Source organism: Gopherus evgoodei, chromosome 20 (assembly GCF_007399415.2).
Source record: "Gopherus evgoodei ecotype Sinaloan lineage chromosome 20, rGopEvg1_v1.p, whole genome shotgun sequence".
Taxonomy (NCBI): Eukaryota; Metazoa; Chordata; order Testudines; family Testudinidae; genus Gopherus; species Gopherus evgoodei.
The window spans coordinates 19,439,248-19,452,849 of NC_044341.1; the positions used below are offsets into that span (position 1 = coordinate 19,439,248).

The following is a 13,602-nucleotide window of genomic DNA, read 5'->3' on the forward strand; positions in this document are numbered from 1 at the left end:
CAAGATGAATCACTAGTCTTTAAGACACACTAATATTGACAGAAGGAACTCTCAGAATGATAGAAATGCAGGTCTGTCTAGAGGGAATTCAAAAAGTCATCTAACGTAGGCTCCTGGGCTGAAGCAGGACCAAGTAAACCTAAACCATCCCTGACAGGTGTTTGTCGAACCTGTTCTTAAAAACCTTCAGTGATGGGGATTCCACAACGTCCCTTGGAAGCTTATTCCAGAGCTTAACTATCATTATCAACAGAGACATTTTCTTAATATCAAACCTAAATCTCCTTTGTTCCAGATTAAACCAATTGCTTTTTATCCTACTCTCAATGGACATGGAAAACAATTGATCACAGTCCTCTTTATAACGGTCCTTAACCTATTTGAAAACTTATTAGATACCCCCTCAGTCTCTGTTCCTCAAGACTAAACCACACTGTTTTTTACCCTTCCTCATAGGTAACAGAATCAAAGAAGATTAGGGTTGGAAGAGACCTCAGGAGGTCATCTAGTCCAACCCCCTGCTCAAAGCAGGACCAACACCAACTAAATCATTCCAGCCAGGACTTTGTCAAGCCAGGCCTTAAAAACCTCTAAGGATGGTGATTCCACCACCTCCCTAGGCAACCCATTCCAGTGGGGTCAGGTTTGCTAAACTTTTTTTTTTTGCGCTCTCTTCCGGGTTCTTTCCAATTTGTCCACATTCTTCCCTCATGTGTGGTGTCCAGAACTCAACACAGTACTCCAGAGGAAGCCAGCTAGAGCAGAACTACCACCTTCCATGTCTTACACACGCCTGTTAATACACCCCAGAATGACACCAGTCTTTTTTGCAATTGCACATTGTTGACTCATATTCAATTTGTGGTCCATTCTAACCCCCAGATCCTTTTCAGCACTACTATCATCTAGTCAGTTATTCCCTGAAGTGGGACTTACCAGAACTGCAGCTCTGGACTTTGTGGATGCAAAGATGCTACCACAGAGCTGTATTAGCTATGGCAACAAGCTGCAAGCTGAGGCAAGATAAAATAGTTACTAACCTTTCATAACTGTTGTTCTTCCAGAGATTTTTCCCTCAGAGGTATCCGTTGGTCCAGCTCTAGCAGCCTTTGAGTTGTGCAGTTATGCACTGGTATAAAGAGCACCACCAACCCCACGACTCCTTGCCGCGTTCCCTCTTGCCGGTAATTTCAACAGAGAGGTAGGAGGGTCAGTTCTGGAATGAACATAAGCAGCAAATCTCGAAGAACAGTTACGAAAGGTTAGTAACTTTTTTTTTTATTTCGAGTGCTTGCTCGTGTCCATTCCATACTAGGTAATTCACAAGCAGTACCCCTCAAGGTAGACTTGGAGTTCATGGACATGCTGACTGCAATACTGCTCTCCTGAAACTGACATCATCACAGATCTGTTGGATGATGGAGTAGCAGGAAGCAAAGGTATGAACCAACAGCCAGGTAGCAGCTCTGCAGATGTCCTGGATTGGTATCTGTGTGATGAATGCTGCCTAGAAAGCCTGATCACTATGGCCAGAAGCAGAACCTTCGCCTGTTTGCAGCAAGTTTGGATACAGGCAGTTACCCAGGATGAAATTTTTTTGGGATGAGACAGATACCCTTCTCATCCTTTCTGCTACTGCTACAAAGAGTTGTGTGGACTTGCTGAAGCGCTTAGTTCTCTCACTATAGACTGTGAGGGCCCACCTAACATCCAATGTTCCCCAGTAATATTGTGAAGTTTTGGAAAGAAGACAGGTAGGAAAATGTCCTGGTTGTTGTGGAATTGCGACACCACTTTTGGTAGGAAGGCCAGATGGGGACACAGCTGGATCATGTCCTTGAAGAGCACCATATAAGGGAGTTCTGACATAAGGCTTAATCTCAGAGACCTTTCTCGCTGAGATGATCGCTATCTGGAAGGTGACCTTCCAAGAGAGAAGCAGTATGGGACATGATACTAATGGCTTGAAGGGAGGCCCTGTGAGTCCCATGGCGGGGGGTTGGTTCACGAACCTAAGGGTAAAGTCTTTCCAGCCCCTTGAGAAACTTGACTGTCATCTCATGGAAGAACACTGATCTGCCATTCACAGGCAGGTGAAAGGCTGAGATGGCTGCCAAGTGAACCCTAATCGATGAAAGAGCCAGATCCTGATGCTTTAGGTGGAGCAGGTAGTCCAAGATAGACTGCAGAGAAGACTGGAATGGAGAATGATTCTGTTCAGAGGCCCAACAAGTGAAATGTTTCCACTGGGCCAGCCTGGAGGAAGGCTTTCTACTACCTAGCAAGACCTGTCGAACCTGATCTGAACAGGCCTGTTCCTCAGGCTTCAGCCACACAATCACCATCCAGTCAGGTGAAGGAAGGTGAGGTGAGGTTTGGGTGAAGCAACTAGCCATGGTCTTGTGAAATCAAGTCCGGGAGGAGTGGAAGCAAGCAAGTACACTGAACCAATGCTCAAGTCCTGAGGAACCACACATATAGGAGGGCTTGGCATCTCCTGGACAAGAAGCAGCTTGAGAGAGTCATCCCTGAAGAGGGACAGGGTGCAGGGCAGGAGGGAGGGGTGGATGAAAACTGGAGAGCGTAACTGACAGTTACTGTACTCAGTACCCAATGGTCCGATGTTATATCTAACTACACTGGGTTGAAAGGTGACAGGCAGTCCAAAAATAAAAGGGGAGATGGATCTGGAGTCAAGACTGGCATATCGCCCTCAGACATACCTTGAAAATGCCTGCCTGGCCCTGCTGGGATATCTATGAGAGCTCGTTTGGGAGGTTGTGGTAGAAGGGAGGTGTTGGCGCCACTTATAACCCTTTCCCAAATAGGAGCCCTACAAAAGAAAAGGAGACACTGCAAACCTGAGAGGCTACTGGGGCCTAAAGTGCTTCCTGGAAGCTGCAGGTACATAAAGGCCCAAAGAGAGAAAGGTGGCCCTCCAGTCCTTGAGGCTATCGAACTTTGAGTCTGTCTATTCAGAGAACAGGGAGGTGCCCTCAAAGGGGAGGTCCTGAATGGACTGCTGCACTTCAAGAGGGAGGCCACATGATTGCTGATGACTGCTGATACTATAGTACTGGCTGCTGAGTCAGCCACATATGGAGCTGCCTGGAGGGAAGTCCTGGACACAGTCTAGATCTCCTCTAGAATGGCTGTGAACAACTCCTGCCTTGACTCCTATGGCAGAGTCTCCTTAAATTTGGACAATGAGTCCCACAGATTAAATCTGTACCTTCGCAGCAGGGCCTGCTGGTTGGAGATTTGTAACTAAAGGTTGATTGTCGAAACCATACATCGAAACAGGCCCAGTCTCCTGGACGCTATTTTTGTGGGTAGCATTCAACTGCCCGTCTGTCCCACTCATTCACTGCCAACACTACCAGAGACCCCGGTGGGCAGCAAGGGGGGGTGAGTAAAGGTACTCAAACCCACTGGTTGGGACATAGTATTTCTTTTCTGCCTTTTTTGAGGTAAGGCCACTCTGGAGGGAGCAGTTGCAGCCAGGATGCTGATTAGGCTGTGTGCTGACTCCTTAAGCTTCTCAACTTCCAGGCCCAAATTCACAGTGACCCTTTTCAGGAACTCCTGGTGAGCCCTGATGTCATCCTGCAGGAGTGGGTTACTAGGGCCTGCAACTGCCTCGCCGGGGATGACAAGGAGGCGGCCTGTGCCAGAGGGTGGGCTCCCTCCTACTCATCCACCTTCCACCAGAGCCATTGGGGCCATTTACCAGGGTCAGTACTGAAATCAGGGTCCAATGTCAGACAGGAAGAGAGAGTAGCTCACCTTTCTGACACCACTCAGTATGAGCATTGGGAAGGGGGGCCCAGTACCAGGGGAAACCCTGAAGGATTCCAATACTGCCACTGTATTAGCCAGTGGCCCAGTGGCCACGCACCAGCAAGAGGGCTGGTACCGAAGTCTGGCATGTAGGCTGTGTACCAGTAGGTTTTGGGTGCAGCCAAGGATTCCCCTTCAGACTCAGAAGAAGATTCTTCCCCTGGAGATCACAGCAATGCCAAACCTACTTCTATCTCCGGGCGTGCTGGGGAACCAGGGACAGGCCAGTGACTGGTCCATTGGGACCATGGAGGACTTGGCTCTGGACGGTGCCACATGGAGCTTGTTGACCCTTGCTCCTTTCTGTCCCTGGTTGTCTTATCTGATGAGGGTCCTTGAGGGGCCAGCAGGATCAGGAGTGACGGCAGGTACTTTGCTGCTTGGAAAGCCTCTGGGATTGAAGGAACCAGCAGACATCTGATCCCCCAGCTGCTCCCGGAAGTCGGTGGCCGGTCCCATACTGGACTCAACACTCTAGACAGAGTTGGCAGTGCCATCAGAGACTTGGGGGAGGACGAGTGGCCCGATGCGGGTCTCACTATGCTAGTCACTCCTTACTTGTCCCTCCTCTGCCCTAGAGGATGCTCTCTCTTGGTGAGTTGTTTCTTATGCCTCTTCCTCTGCACCAGGAATAGAGAGCGGTGCTGGGGAGCACTCCACGTGGATGTTGAGGTTCTTGGTGCTGATTCAGAGCAGCACGGCTCTGAGGCTGATCTGAGGACCACCTTCATAAGAATGGCTTTCAGCCAAATGTCCCTATCCTTTCTCATGTGGGTTTTGAAGTCTCTGCAGGTCTGGCATTTCTCTTTAATGTGAGACAGTTTAGGCAGCTAGGGTGCAGGTCATCAACTGGCATCACCCTGCCACAGGAGGTACACGGATTGAAGCTCAGGGATCAGAGCATGCCCAGCCCCTGGGGTGACAAGTCCCTCAACAACAGGGAAAACTACTAACACTACCATATACTCTGACTCTAAGAACTATACGCTAACTACAATAACTATACAAAATATGTACAGAGAAAGTCCAAACCACTGGGAAAGAAGCCAACCGTCCTGGGTGGTAAGAAGGAACTGAGAAGGTGTGAGGCCAGAGGCACTCTTTGCATGCGACTCCAGAGAGTGCTAGAGCCGGGCCAATGGATACCACCGAGGGAAAAATCTCCAGCAACTGTGCACATGGAGCGCACAAACATAGCATGGAATGGACATGAGCAAGCATTCAAATAAGTTGATAGCAGGCAGGCAGATTGATAGAGCTGTAGGTGTGCCTTTTGTGGCAGCCCATGATTCCAAGCATGAGGGAAGACTGAACACGCCAACATCCCTTAGGTGGGCTCATGACCATCATGTTTCTTCTGGGGTGTTACTTCTGAGGATTGGGGAAGGTTGGACATACCAGCATGCCTCTGACCAGTGGGATTCACAATATGTGAATAGCAGACCCCAGCTTAAAGCCCCTGATTTGGGGCACTGCTCAACTGAAGAGCTACGAGCTTTGCTTTCCACACACTCTCACTGATTTAATGCAGTGTGACAGCCTCGTGTTTTTCCATTAGCCCCGGTCTACATTAAGGGGTTAGGAAGAATTTAGCCGCGTTAGGTCTATTTTAAAATGAATGTGTCCACACAACCAACCCCGTTCCGTCGACTTAAAGGGTTCTTAAAATCGACTTCTGTACGCCTTCCTGGCGAGGGGAGTAGCACTAAAATTGACCTTGCTGGGTCAAATTTGGGGTAGTGCGGACCAAATCGACAGTACTGGCCTCCGGGAGCTATCCCAGAGTGCTCCACTGTGACTGCTCTGGACAGCACTTTGAACTCTGATGCACTAGCCAGGTACACAGGAAAAGTCCCAGGAACTTTTGAATTTCATTTCCTGTTTGGTCAGCATGGTGTACTCAGCAGCACTGGTGACCATGCAGTTGCACCAGAAGCGTAGAACACAGAATGTTTCTATGCTCCCCCTATCATCTCTGTCCCTGAGGTTATTGCAGATTAGAAGGCGAAAAAAATGCACTTGTGATAACATGTTTTCTGAGCTCATGCAGTCCTCCCACACTGATAGGGCACAGCTTAATGCATGGAGGCATTCAGTGGCAGAGGCCAGGAAAGAATTAAGCGAGTGCGAAGAGTGGAGGCAGGACGCAATGCTGAGGCTAATGAGGGAGCAAACGGACATGATGAACCATCTGTTGGAGCTGCAGGAAAGCCAGCAAGAGCACAGATCCCCGCTGCGTTCACTGTATAACCACCTACCCTCCTCCCTATGTTCCACAGCCTCCTCACCTAGACGCACAAGAACACGGGAAGGGGGAGGCTCTGGGCACCCAGCCATTCCACCCCAGAGGATGGCCCAAGCACCAGAAGACTGCCATTCAAACAGTTTGATTTTTAATGTGGCTACAATAAGCAATGTGGGCTTGTCCTTTCCTCTTCCCCCACCCCACCTGGGCTCCCTTATCCGTTATCTCTTTTTTTTTTAATTAAGAAAGAAAGAATGCATGGTTTCAAAACAATAGTTACTTTATTTCGAAGGGGGGAAGATGGTTGGCTTACAAGGAATTAAAATCAACGAAGGGGGCAGGTTTGCATCAAGGAGAAACACACACAACTGTCACACTAAAGCCTGGCTAGTCATGAAACTGGTTTTCAAAGCCTCTCTGATGCACAGCACTCCTTGCTGTGCTCTTCTAATTGCCCTGGTGTTTGGCTGCTCAAAATCGTACGCTAGGTGACTTGCCTCAACCTTCCACCCCACCATAAACATTTCCCCCTCTCACAGATATTACTGAGCAGACAGTAAGCTGCAATAACAATGGGAATGATGGTTGCGCTGAGGTTTGACCTAGTCAGCAAACAGGACCAGCAAGCTTTTAAATGTCCAAAGGCACATTCTACCAGCATTCTGCACTTGCTCAGCCTATACCTGAACTGCTCCTTACTACTGTCCAGGCTTCATGAGCCATGGGAGCAAGGGGTAGGCTGGGGTAGGTGTGACTGCGCAGTGCTGCCGGATGGGAGAGCAGCCTGAGGCAGAAGCCTCCAGGTCACATGATATTCCAGGCAGGACTGAATCTCCATGAGATGAAATTTAAAGAAGAGAAAGACCTGGAGTCTCTGGCTCCCATTCAGTGCTCTAAGAGGAGGATAGCCATGTCTGTCCAGGCACCCCTGATCGAGCTCATCGAGGTCTGCCAGGAGCACCCAGGAGACATATGGTGATGGGGAGCTCAGCAGGCTCCATGCTTGCCGTGGTATGGCATCTGCATGGGTAACCCAGGAAAAAAAGGCACGAAATGTTCGTCTGCTGTTGCTTTCACAGAGGGAGCGAGCGAGGGCAGGGGAGAGGCAGGGGAGAAGGGGGCCTGACGACATGTACCCAAAACCACCTGTGACAATATTTTTGCCCCATCAGGCATTGGGGGCTTAACCCAGAATTCCAATGGGCAGCGGGGACTGCGGAAACTGTGGGATAGCTATCCACAGTGCACCGCTCTGTAAGTCAATGCTAGCCACAGTAGTGAGGATGCACTCCGCAGACTTCATGCGCTTAGTGTGAATATACACAATCGACTGTATAAAATCGATTTCTAAAAATCAACTTCTATAAAATTGACCTAATTTCATAGTGTAGACATACCCTTAGTGTCCATACAAGACAAAGAAAGAGGGACAGAGACTAAAAAGAGGAGATGAAGTGAAGCCTCCAACTTTCTGCATAGAGAACACAAAACTGGAGAGGGGATGTTCTGACTGAGGCTAATGTTATCAGGATGAGGTTCAGAATCCCTTGCTTTTTTGCTTCTAGTAGGTGGTACCATGATACCATCCGTCCACTAATCCACTAATGTAGGATGTGAAAAAAGAGATGACAGTTTAACAAATAATTTTTTCCATTTTTTCCATTCTTGTTTTCAAAATTAGGCTATTTTAAATTTAAATAAAAAAATCTAACCAGGTCTGTAGTTGTCCAAAAAAAGGGGTTTTATGTCAAAACAATTTTACAATCTGCTGGAAAAATCCTAACTCACATACCACGAACATGAGTGTTATATCAAGAACTGTAAAATACATGTATACACACAAACACAAAATGCAACTTGAAGTTCATGAAAAGTACTGAAGAAATCCAAGTTAAGATGGAACTTACTTTCTTACCTCTGCTCCCTTGTGTGTATGTTTTACAATAGTCTAATTATACGATCTTATACTATTTCAAGCTGATGCTCTTTTCCCAATCTTGTTTTATAATTGATCAGCTTTACATTATCACATAACGGTTCATGATCATAACTGTGCAGTATAACTTTAATGACAGACCTGTCATGTAAGTTGTTTTCCACAACTTGCTTTGGAAACAGTTACACTTCTGAAGGGTGTTTGCACTTCATGATTATTTTTCTAACTTCTAATTAAAATTATTGTGAAAACGAAAATCCCACCCCATAAAACTGACATTAAAATACAGGTATGTTTCTAGCTTAACTGTTAATATTATTGTAAAGGAGTGTTTTAAAGTACAGAACACAATAGGAACAGTAAAATATACTAAAAATATACACTAATTTACATAAATATTAAGGTGCTTAACATTGTAGATACAGAACTTTAATTGATACTGCATATAAAAACTAATAATGTCTTATCACATTTTATTATAATGCATTTACATGTTGCTTACATTTTACTGGATACACCTCTACCCCGCTACGTGACCCTATATAAAACACAGGCTCGCATATAGTGCGGTAGTAGCAGGGCTCTGGCGGTGCTTTAGAGGGGAGCCCCGGGCCCTTTAAATCACCGCTGGAGCCCTGCTGCCCCAGGGCTGTGGCTGTGGGGCTCGGACAGCGCTTTAAAGGGTCCGGTGCTCCAGCTGCTGTGGGGAGCCCCGGGTCCTTTAAATCACTGCCGGAGCCCTACCGCCGCTACCCTGGGGTTGCAGCAGCAGGGCTCAGCCGGCGATTTAAAGGGCACGGGTTCCCCACAGCGGCTGGAGCCCCAGGCTCTTTAAATCACCACTGCAACCCTGCCACCGCCACCCTGATATAATGGCATTTCACCTATAACACAGTAGGGATTTTTGGCTCCCCATGATCACGTTATAGCAGGGTAGAATTGTATTTTGTTCTGTGTATCATTCGCTACTTTCCCACCATAGCAGACAGCTAAGTTCCCTGTAAGCTGCATGGCCGCGCAGCAACCTATTTAGGCACTCAGGGAATCAGCCCGGGGACCTGCCATGGCCAGGGACCAGATGGAGGAGGGGTGCCCCTCTTGCAGCCCCAACCTAGACCGGTCCCCAACTCTGCTGCAGCCTGGACCCAGCTGCGGTGGCATGGATTCAGGCACTGCCCAGCCCAGCCCCAGGCACAGCTGGGGTGGCACAGACCCAGGCACCCCTCCCCCAGCCCAACCCCAGCCTAGGGGTTGCTGTGGGGAGAGAGAGAACTGAGAGGAGTTCTCTCTCCCCGCTATAGCCCAGGAGCACACTCTTACACCCCAGGCCCCACCCCAGAGCCCACACCCTCAGCTGGAGCCCTCACACCCCTGGACCTCAACCCTCTGCCCCAGCCCTGAGCCCCCTCCCACACTCTGAACCCCTCGGCTCTACCCCCACCACATGAATTTTATTATGTGCACCAATATGAAGGTGATGTATGACACATCACCTCCATATTGGTGCACGTAACAAAATTCACTCAGCACATGGGTGGGAAAAATTAGAAGGAACACTGGCAGACAATACTACAAAATGCTACCCATATGAAAACTTACAGTGTTTTCTTTACACACTTAAGAAATAGATCATGTAATTGAAGACTTAAATAGCGCACCCACACAAGGGGACACAACTATGGTTGCAGATTCAAATTTTCGCATTATATTTTCTAGGTTTTTTTGGTATATTTTTTTTAAAAGGAAAAACAATCAATACAAATGCACACATACTGTCCGGGAAAAGAAAAGAGGAACAATTCAAAATCATAACGTAAGATAGCCAAGTCTAGCAGGCTTATAAGTTCTGCTGATGATGAATTACTACCAGATGAATGTGGTAATTGTCTGCATGCTGTCCTAGCAAGGAAACTACCCAGGGCAATTTACTCTAAATCCGTAGATATCCACTTTATATCCGTGGATATTTGCAGACCATTTTTGTAGATCGCGGATGAAGGCAGATCCAAATTTTATATCTAAAGCCCAGCAAATCCTCTGATATCCACTTTATATCTGCAGATATCTTCATCCATTGAAGCATATATCCATGTATTATTTCTATGGATTAGGGATCAGAAGCAGATACAAATTTTGTATCTGCACATGGTTCTGTGTCAGCACAGTGGCTTTCTTGTTAACAGAGAAGTAATGTGCTGCTATGTTCACACTGACTAAATAATTTTTTTTTGACAATTAGATAGCAATCTTGGTGTAAAAACTCACTTTTTTGGCAGTGACGACATAACCCAAAGCTGGAAACCTTACTAAAGACTGCACTCATGGTATGAGGCTTATAAGGCACATAACAGCATTTACCCTGGAGCATATTTGAAGGATTAAATACATTCAGATCGAATGAAAAGTATTGTATAAATTATAGAGCAGCTATGGTACTTACAGTGCCCTCTAGCTCTGAATACAGGCCCGACCAAAAACTGAAAGTACTTTTGTCCAGTTGATACAAACGAGATTTTTCAAAGGTTTCCGAATCCATGATCTGTCCTAATTCCCATGGGACATGTGTTGTTGTTCTATATACCTTCCTCTGAAAGAGAGAAAGACATACTAAAATTAACATGTTGGGGAAGAGTCAAAATGGCTTTTGTAAATGGATATCATGTCTCACCAATCTATTAGAATTCTCTGAGGGGGATCAACAAACAGGAGGAGTAGAGTGACTTGAACTTTCAGAAAGCCTTTGACAAGGTCCCTCACCAAAGGCTCTGAAGCAAATAACCAGTCATGGGATAAGAGGAAAGGTCCTCTCATAGATCAGTAGCTTGTTAAAATATAGGAAACAAATGGTAGGAATAAACTGTCAATTTTCACAATGGAGAGAGGTAAATAGAGGGATCCCCCAAAGATCTGTACTGGGACCTGTGTATTCGTAAATGATCTGGAAAAAAGCGTAAACAGTGAGGGGGCAAAGTCTGAAGGCAATTCAAAATTACTCATGATAGTTAAGTCCAAAGCAGACTGCAAGGGATTACAAAGGCATCTCACAAAATTGAGTGGGCATGATAGATACAAAATGTGGGGTCTAAATTAGCTGTTACCACTCAACAAAGAGATCTTGGAATCATTGTGGATAGTTTCCTGACAACAGCTGCTCAATATGCAGCAGCAGCCAAAAAAGCAAACAGAATGTTAGAAACAGGAAAGGGATAGATAAAAAGAGAGAAAATATAATAATGCCACTCTATAAAACCATGGTACACCCGTACTTTGAATACTGCATGCTGTCGTGGTCACGCCTCTCAAAAAAGATACATTGGAATTAGAGATGACTACAGGGGAGATAAAATCACGAGTGGTATACAGAAAGTGAATGAGGAAGTGTTATTTAACATAACACACAAATCAAGGAGGGGTGGGTCACCCTAAAAAATTAATATGCCACAGATTTAGAACAAACATAAGTACTTCTTCACACAACACAGTCAACCTGTGGAACTTGTTGCCAGGGAACACTGTAAAGCCCAAAAGTACAAATGGGGTAAACAAAGCATTAGATAAATTCATGGAGAATATATCTAGCAATGGCTAAAAGTGAAAATGATCAGGGTTGCAACCCCATGCTCTGGGCATCCCTACCTCTGACTGCTGGAATCTGGGACTGGACAACGGATGATGGATCACTGGACAAATTGCCTTATTCCGTTCACTCTCTCTGAAGCAACTGGCTCTGGCCACTGTCAGAAGACAGCATATTGGGTTAGACAGACCATTGGTCTGACCCAGTATGGCCATTCTTATGCTCTAATAAAATTCTACATTAGATTTGTTATTATAATTTCAGTAAAGATGAAACAATGTCCAGTACTAGGTTTGTGTGATTCTTTATGTATCAAAGCTACATGGCAACAGAATCTCTAGACTAACTTGTTCTCAAAATCCTGTCAAATGATAAATGTAAAGTCGGAGTGATTTATTATTTCAGAGACCAAAAGCTGACATTGGAGTTGCTTATTTATTTCTCTTATTTTAAGATATGTTAAAAAGCGGTTTAAGATCATCCCAGGAATGCTCTGTGTCTCAGAGCATGACACGGGGAGCCATGGTGATGACTGAGCAGAATCTAGGTAGAGGATCACATTCTACCCACCAATTCCACTGACTTCCCTAGCAGAACCAAGCATGCAGGCAAGGCCTAAGCAATGCCCTACGCCAGCGCTTTAACATCATACTGGGGAAGGGTAATGTTAGAGCTCCGGGTCCCCGCATTCCCACCTGCCACCACACGCTCGGAGCTTCACGGGCTTCTCCTGATTCCCCGCGCCAGGAGCTCGGTGTGCTCCCCGCTCCCCCCTCCAGAACCGCCGCCGCTTCCTCGGCCCCTGCGCGCCCCACTCGGCAAGGCACGAGGCGGACAGAGGCGGCCGGTGTTCCAGGCGGCCCCAGAGAGGCTTCACCGCCCGCTCTGCCCAGCGCCAGCCGCCCGCTGCTCCGAGCCAGGGCCCTTCCCGCACCTGCCGACGCGCCAGGAAGGCCTCCCACAGGTACACGGCCCAGGAGAAGAGCAGCACGGAGCAGAAGATCCGCTTCTCCACGGGCAGCTCAGCCCAGAGCTCCGCCAGCAACGGCAACGCCATGGCGGAACGCGCCGCCCGCAACCGCCTCGTGTCCTTGCCGACTTCCGGCCCGGTGCCACGGCAAAACCCTCCCCTCCACTCCGACTTCCGTCCGGGCAACACGGCAAAACCCTCCGCTCCACTCCGGCTTCCGGCCCGGCGCCACGGCAAAACCCTCCGCTCCACTCCGGCTTCCGGCCCGGCGCCACGGCAAAACCCACCCCCACTCCGGCTTCCGGCCCGGCGTCTTGCAAAACCCTCCCCTCCACTCCGGCTTCCGGCCTGGAGTCTCTGCAAAACCCTCCCCTCCACTCCGGCTTCCGGCCCGGCGTCTCTGCAAAATCTCGGCTTCTAGCCCAGTGTCATCGCAGAAACAGCTGGTTTCTGGTGCCAGTATCACCGCGGAACCCGCCCCCGCTGACTTTCGGCCCGGTGTCACCATAAAAGTGGCTTAAGAAAGAAAAAAAAGGACTAAAATATTTGTAATACAGCATCACCAGCTGTTGGAGACTGCAGAGAATACAGTCAGAACCGGGGAGCTGTTCGCTATTTTTAAGCCATCTGAAAAAAAATAAAAGCATTGCTTGTAAAGTTTGCAGGTGAGACACAGATTGGTAGATTGGTAAATACTTATAAAAATAGGTTAATTTGCAGCGTGGTCTAGATCGCTTGGTTTAAACTGAGTTCATTCAAGCAACAGAATTTTTTTTTTTTAATGTGGCCAAATGCAAGGTCATACAGCTAGGAACAAAGGTTATAACTTTAAAAAGTGGCCCAAGTGACATAAGACCCATTGACTTGATGTGTTTTTGAAGAATTTACCCAAAGAGTGAAGTGTCAAAAAGGGATCCCTGTGGCTACAGACTATTAAAAGTCCAGTTGGCAGCGCAGGGAGGGCCCAGGGCTAAGGCAGGCTTCCTGTGGCTCCTGAAAGTGGCCACCAGGTCCCTGCGGCCGGCCCCTGTGTC

At 47.5% G+C, this 13,602-nt stretch overlaps 1 protein-coding gene across 2 annotated transcripts in view; it reads right to left on the minus strand.

Moving 5' to 3' along the window:
* ZMPSTE24 (zinc metallopeptidase STE24) overlaps window positions 1–12,716 on the minus strand; it is an 80,627-nt gene extending 67,911 nt beyond the window's left edge. The window contains exons 1-2 of one of the 2 annotated variants that reach the window (XM_030538893.1): window positions 12,533–12,716; window positions 10,462–10,608 (exon numbers count right to left, since the gene is read on the minus strand). In XM_030538893.1, coding sequence (XP_030394753.1) covers window positions 10,462–10,608; window positions 12,533–12,655 — 270 coding nt within the window. In that variant the 5' untranslated portion in view covers window positions 12,656–12,716. The other variant, XM_030538894.1, reaches the window with a different exon arrangement.
* Window positions 12,717–13,602: the final 886 nt, after the last annotated feature.